Source organism: Euprymna scolopes, chromosome 46 (assembly GCF_053919585.1).
Source record: "Euprymna scolopes isolate OS-2025 chromosome 46, ASM5391958v1, whole genome shotgun sequence".
In the NCBI taxonomy this organism is placed as follows: Eukaryota; Metazoa; Mollusca; class Cephalopoda; order Sepiida; family Sepiolidae; genus Euprymna; species Euprymna scolopes.
In genome coordinates, this window is record NC_136527.1 from 155650578 (window position 1) to 155658384 (window position 7807).

General features: G+C 35.4%; 1 protein-coding gene across 1 annotated transcript; it reads left to right on the plus strand.

Annotated features, from left to right (window-relative positions):
* Positions 1 to 563: 563 nt before the first annotated feature.
* LOC145270923 (uncharacterized) lies at positions 564 to 5755 on the plus strand. Its single transcript, XM_080126471.1, has one exon. It carries the CDS (start codon positions 1396 to 1398, stop codon positions 2377 to 2379), a length of 984 nt encoding a protein of 327 aa, XP_079982597.1. The 5' UTR covers positions 564 to 1395; the 3' UTR covers positions 2380 to 5755.
* Positions 5756 to 7807: the final 2052 nt, after the last annotated feature.

A 7807-nucleotide genomic window follows, 5' to 3' on the forward strand; every position in this document is an offset into this window, starting at 1 on the left:
TATATTTTAATATATTGTAAATATTTTATTTTATTTGTATTCCCACCTGTCCTTCCTTTTTTCTCTCTCCCTTGGTAAAAATTCAAATGCACGCCCCATTAAGTCTCTTCTTCTGAGATATTTTATTAATTAATTTATTTTTTCGATGATCAACGATTAACTCCAGCAAAAAATATAATGTGAGTGTGTATCAATTTTTCTTCCTTTCCACCAATATAGGAATGATAAAAAGTACTTTATATAATTTTCTCTAGAATGTATTATAGTATAAAGAACATTTGTATCGACTGCTTCTTTGGAAATGGTAGGAATTATTCGGTTCTTCCTAGTCTTTTATGTTTTTGCGTTTATCAAGAGGTTGTGAGTTCAATCAAGTAATGCTGACAACATTAAACACAATTTTAATGCATTCATATAAATACCAAAAATATTGACTTTTACTTTTTTTATTTACAGGTGTTCGTGCTTGAACGCATTTATTGGATGTTTCATGAATGATTTTATTAAAACATTTTTATATGGAAAAGTATTGCTTTATGTGAAAGACAACAAAATTGAAAACATTTATTTTACTGGACAATCACTTAACAATCCTCTGAAATAGTATTGAAAATCCTTCTCATCTCGAAGGTAATATAATTTTTGGAGCAATATGTGTCTAATGTTGAAACGCATCAAAAGGTAGGAAGAGATTGAATCGCAAATTATAGAAAAATATGTGGCTTTTAGAAAAACAATGTTTAAAACAGTATGAGAAACCATAGCATTAAAAACATCTCTCGATAAAACTTGAAAGCCTACTCGAGAGAACTTGAATGCTTTCTAGATAGAACTTGAATGCCTACTAGTAAAAGTTCTAGATAGAATTTGAATGCCTACAAGTAGAAGCATGATGCTGGATACCCCACGAGACTAGATAAATTAGTGTCCTGAAATCCATTAAGACAGACTAAAATTAAACAAATATGAAAACATATGAATATGGTTTATTGTGGAGAGGAAAATTATGTTCCCAATTTCTTGACGAACTCAGTGTTTGAGAAATAAAGAATTTTAATGGAACATTCGAATATCTATGTATCCCATATAGAGTTCAAGATTTCGACAGAAGTAAAATAAAACAAAAAAGGGTAAAACCGCATGTTTTACAAGTATGTGGATATTCTAATTTTTGTTAATTAAATTTAGTGATGAATACGAGAGCTCGCACCGTTGAAAAGCCACATTCTTGTGAAGTGTGTGAGTATTCTTGTTCTCAGTTTCTTTACTTCGTGTTTGAGAGATAAATAACTTCAATGTTACACTCAAATATCGTTGTATCTCATATAGAGCTCAGATTTAGCTCCAGGTAGTGGGGCCCTTGGTGTCTGAGAACTTCGACCGAAATAAAATAAAATGGAAAACAGAAAAAAGTCACATTCTTGTCGTGTGTGTGGATATTCTTTTTCTCAAAAATCACATTTACTGACACATATGAGAACTCACACTGGGGAGAAAAGAGAAAAGCCATATTCTTGTGAAGTGTGTGGATATGCCTTTGCTAAGAGGTTACCTTTAGTGACACATATGCGAACTCACACGGGGGAAAAACCATATTCTTGTAATGTGTGTTCATGTTCTTTTTCTCAAAAATCACTTTTAGTGAGACATATGAGAACTCACACTGGGGAAAAGCCACATTCTTGTGAAGTGTGTGGACATTCTTTTTCTATGAAATCACATTTACTGAGACATATGAGAACACACACGGAGGAAAAACCACATTCCTGTGAAGTGTGTGGATACAATTCTTCTGATAAATCGAATTTTGTAAGACATATGAGAAGACACACAAGTGAAAAGCCATATTCTTGTGTAGTGTGTGGAGAGTCTTTTTCCATGAAATTAACTTTAGTGATACATATGAGAACTCATACTGGGGAAAAACCATATTCGTGTAATGTGTGTTCGCGTTCTTTTTCTCAAAAATCACATTTAACGACACATGTAAGAACTCACACTGGGGAAAAACCACATTCTTGTGAAATTTGTGGATATTCTTGTTCTGAAAAATCCAAGTTAGTGAGACATATAATAACTCACACTGGAGAAGGGCCACAATCTTGTGAAGTGTGTGGATATTCTTGTTATCAAAAATCAGCATTAGTGATACATATGAGAACTCACACTGGGGAAAAGCCACATTCTTGTAAAGTTTGTGGATATTCTTTTTCTCAAAAATCAACATTAGTGACACACATGAGAACTCACACTGGAGAAAAGCCACATTCTTGTGAAGTGTGTGGATACTCATTTTCAAAAACATCAAATTTATGGAAACATATGCGAACACACACTGGCAAAAATAATAGCATGAAGCTGGGTACTCCAGTAGACTAGATACATTCTTGTCCTGGAATCCAGTAAGACTAAGAGACAAAAATTGAAGACATACTACAATGTATGATAATGGCTAATGTGAGAGAAGAAAACTATGTTCTCAATTTCTTTGTTAACTAAGTGTTTGAGAGATAAAAATGTTTAATGGAAAAGTGTTTTGAGGCATAAAGAATTAAATGGAACATTCGAATATCTATGTATCTAATATAGACTTCAAGTGTTAGCCCCAGGCTGTGAGTCCCTTGATATCTGAGAAATTCAACTGAAGTAAAATAAAACAAAAAAAGCGAAAAGCCATATTCTTGTAACTTGAACTCACACTGGAAAATTGAAGTAAATTAAAACAAACCACATTCTCGTGAAGTGTATGGATACTCTTTTTTCAATAAATCAAATTTAATGACACACATACGAACTCACATTGGAGAGAACTTGAATGCCTACTGGAGAGAACTTGAATGCCTACTAGACACTGTCCTCGAGTGTTTAAGGTTTCTCTGTTTCAGAACAATCGGGCATGAGAATACTTTTTCCATAGAAGTAAGCCCTAACCAAATATTCAAAATCATATTTTGTATTCGCTGCCTAAATAAGATCTCCTCACTATGGCTGACTCACATTAGCTTTTATGAGGAATGGTGCACCTTCTCCAAGTAACAGCACGAAGCTGGATACTCCACCAGACTAGATAAATTCTTGTCCTGGAATCCTGTAAGACCAAGAGACCAAAATGAAAGATATACCCCAACGTATAAAAATGGTTAATTGGGGAGAGGAAAATTATGTTCTCAATTTCTTTACTAACTCGGAGTTTGAGAGATAAAAAAATTAAATGGAACATTCGAACATCTATGTATCTCCGTAATATAAAACAAAAAAGCGAAAATCGAAAAATGAAAGCTTGCAAATAAAAGCGAACTGACCAAAACAATAGAGATTGAAGGGCGACCCGAATTAAACAAGATATAACCTGGAAAGGAATTCAAAGAGTTACTACAAAGCATAAACGTCGGACTTGCTTAAATAACACCGCTATATTTCACCTTAATTGACATAACTCATGCTAACTTTGGTGCAGCATGGTATATGCAAAGTAAGTTAACCCCAAAACTCACTGAAAGACCAAAAGGGGAAATGAGGAGGAAGAGAGTCAAGATTGTAACACCCAATTAGAAGATCAAGCTTCAAAGAAAAATAGATATTTTCAGAAAAGAAGCTCCCAAATAATTTCTTATACTGTGAACCAAACGAGATCCCCACATTTACTAAAAATAATAAACAGTATGAAGAGAAAGTATAACATTGAAGATCATCAGCTTGTAGAAAAGAAAGCAGAGTATGAAACTTTAATTAAACAGATCCGGATAAAGACAAGAAAATTAGAGCTAAACAAGTCAATGGGCAGTTCGCTCAAAACCCCTAATTAATGTACCAAAATCTAACGAGAACCATAGTTTACCACAGTTCAAATACCATTAAGCAAAGAAGACGGAGAAGAATTCTGGAGACCACTCAAAAAGATTGAAAATGTAAAAGAAATCAACCAGAAAAAAAAGCAGATGCCATAATTTTTTTTAATTTTTACATTGAGGTCACCACTTGTCAAGGCCTCGAAGCCACTCAGGGATAAGGGTTATTGCGTGTACAGTAATCAATGGGACAGTATTGTAGTAATCATTAGTATGGAAGATTTGAAAGTGTCTTATTTAAGGGAGCGGTAGGTCAAGAATTTGTATATGTTGGACTTGAAGACATCCAAGTTGTAGCCAGGTGGTAAACAGGAAAACAGAAGAGAGTTCCACAGTTTTGGATGCATTAAATAAGTATGTGTTTTGGGAGATCATTGATGTAGATCAGGAAGAGAGTTAGGCCCAGGATGGACCCCTGAGGGACTCCAGCATTAATACTGTGAGTATCTGATTTCTGCCCATCAACCAGTACTCTTATGAACCCATCGGAAAGAAATGATTTAATAATTGAGAAAACATTTCACGTGATACTATAGCTGGAAATTTTGTGAAATAAGCCCTTATGTCATACCTTATTGAAGGCCTTCGATATGTCAAGAGCAATTGCCCTGGAAAGGAAGCCTTTGTCAAGAGATTCACTCATCCTATAAGATATAACCGTTAGCACATCTGCTGTAGATTTTACGGAGCAGAACCTATATTTCATGTCACTAAGAAGGTTGTTTCTGTTGAGGTGGTTGACTACTTTATTTAATATGGATTCCAACAACTTGCTCATGACATACAGGAGACTTATTGGTCTGTACTAAGAGGAAGATGAGTTATCACCTGAATTCTTAAATCCAGGGCATACTGATGAGGTTTTCCAGAGTGTTGGAAAGCACTTCTCCTTAAGGCAACGCTTAAACAGTTTTGTAAGTATGGGGGCAAGTTCTGGTTGGAGCTTTTTCAGCACTATAATTTGAATGCCGTCAGGGAAAGTTGTTTTACTGGAATCAAGGTTCTTGATTAGCTTAGCGATTTGACGCATAGATATTTGTATGTTGCATAGTGTGCTGTCTGTTATAGGAGGATATCCTGGGAGGTGATGCCCTTCGTCACATAGGGTAGAATAAGCTGCAAGTTCTTGGTAAATAGTCTGGCCTTGTCTGATGCTGACGAATTGACCTCAGGTTCATTGATGATGGTTGGGATAGATCGCACGCTTCTATTTAGGATTCTGTTTGCTATTTGCCAAAACTGGTGGGAACCAAGCCGCTGCTCAGATAGATGTAACGGACTGAGCATATATATATCTTGCATTATTTATTACTCTTTTATAGTGGTTTGTGGCAGTCCTGAAATCAGCTGCTGTCTCAGTGCATCTATTATGTTGGTAGCTATGGAAAAACTGATTTCTGTGCGCGATGGAAGCAGCACATTTTGGGGAGAACCATGGCTGGCTGTTAAATTTTTGTTGAAATTTTGTAGATGGTATGAATCGATCTATGCCTACAATTAACCATTCGGTCAGGTGTTATACTATAGAGGACACATCATTTTAAACGTGGAATGCAGAGGTAGATCAAATATGAATGTACGGAAGCTATCCCAGTCAGCCATAGAGTATCGATATACAGTATGGTGGAGAGGTACGTCTGAGGACTTATTACATTTGATTTAAATTTATGTCGACAAATAAAGTGGTAGAGAAGGACTCTGAATATCTTGGAATGACTTGAAAACAGTAAACTATGACGAAAGAAATATGCTGTGGTAGGGATAATTGTCCTAATGAAACCATATTTGAAATTATGTAGAATCTTTGCAAGTGTATCAAAACTATTGTAGATAAACTATATTATATGTAGTGTGTTTTTGCCTTTTTAATTAATATTTGTTATCCATATAATAAAATATTAAATAAAAATTTTATCATGAAATCTGTTGTCTTGTTTATATTTTTAGTTATTGTTTCATCTGTTAGAGACAACTTTGTTAAAGACAAGTGTTCAACAATTTATTAATATTTACATTTCTTTTACTTTATTTTTTCATGAACTCTGAATAAAATTAACATATGAACCTCATTTAATACTGACATCAGTAACTTAATAAATTTATAGTGAACCATTTACACCTTCCAAATTCGCTTTGTCTAGATCAAATACAGACACAGGGCAAGCTGTGTGCAATAGCACACACACGCATGCGCAAACATGATATGACTAATTAATATGCATGCATTTCCTGTGACCTCTGACATAGCCTTCCATTTCCTCCTCTCTCTCTTGCTTGGCATCAAGTAAAGCACACGAAAAAAGGTCGTACTCCATAAACATGCATCATCATGTGAGGTAAGGATTGCATTTTTTATGTATAAACATTGTTACCTGTAAGATGCTTACACGATTAGTTAACATATTATGAACAATCCAAGACTGTTATAATTAAGCTTTATATTGCTAGTGTAAAATATGAACTATAACCTTTGTTTGTACACACTTCCACAGAGATCAACCCATACAAGCCACTATCACACGTCCGTCCTTATGTGATGGCTAAATTATTGCACCAATGTATAAACTTACCCTTTTGTTTTGTTTTAAATAAATAATGTAGTTTTATATATATAATGGGTTTCTTTGGTGCTAAGTCGGGCACATACTTTATATGGCCTCGCAATAATTGCTGACCTTCGATCTCGACTCATAAAACTTTGCACTAAACACTTTTTCTTCTTGATACAGAGTATCAAACGAGATAATAGGGAAGCATTTTCACACCAAATTACTTTGTATTCCTCTGACAGCGATAAATAACTTAGATTCAACACGCATGTCTAACGTGTGGCAACCTTTTACCTGTCTTTTGTATGTTGTTGAATTGTTAGTCCACGTGCGCATAAAAAAACACAAAAATACTAATAATAAGATTATCCAAGCAATCGCAAAAAAAGTTCCACAATATCCTTTTAAAAAAAAAAAGTTTTACATAGTTTTTCTCACAAAAACACAAAAAATTTACTGCAACTTTAGATTGAGAATATTGGAAATAATTTGTGACCCGTTTTTCTTCACCACTATGACCTATAAATCTGCTTCTCGTGTTGTGCAGGGCTTAGCTTCCTTCAGGATGCCTGCTTTTAATTCTCGAAAACACGTATGATTTTTTCAGATTGAGGCTATTTTTGCAAATAGGAAGATTGCTTCCCCAGTGCAAAAGTATTATTATTTGATTGAGACATTACCAGCAGATATTGTTGAAGAATTAAAAGATATTATCAGAGCACTTTCTGCTGAAGATCCATATAAGACACTTGAGCAAGCCATTCTGGAATGGGCAAGTGTTTCGGAAACAGCCAGGTTGAAACAACTTTTCAATTAGTTAACCCTCGGCGATTGAAAGCCTTCTCAGCTTTTGAGACAGATGTGAGGCTTACTTGGTGCACGAAAGATGAACGGCATTATCTTACAGCAGCTTCAGTTGGATAAACTGCATCCACAATTATCCCACACGCTGTTCATGTTCGTTTGAGATAAGGATCTGACGCAATTAACGGTTATCGACAATTACCACCACGCGTCAGTTGTAACCATTGCCAGGCCCAAACCTGCCACTATAGCCTACGCATTCAATTCCAGCATCGAATTATCGGAAATTGCTGGCTTGACCAACGCAATTCAAGCCCTTCTAGTTGACAAATGATCATGTCCCAACCACAGATGAAACTAAGGAAACCTTAACGGCAGTTCCATCCGAATCTACGGTACATTGTGATTTGCTTTGGACCTTGGACTTCAACGATTTTTCCAGTTGACTTTTGTCATCGCCGATGTAAAGACACCTATTCTTGGTGCTTATTTTCTTTTCCATTTTCAACCTCCGTCGACTTGAAAACCCGTTTATCCGACACAAGGACATCTCTTTCTGTTCACTGTGATAGGCTCTCATGTGGCACTCCCAGCATACGCACATCA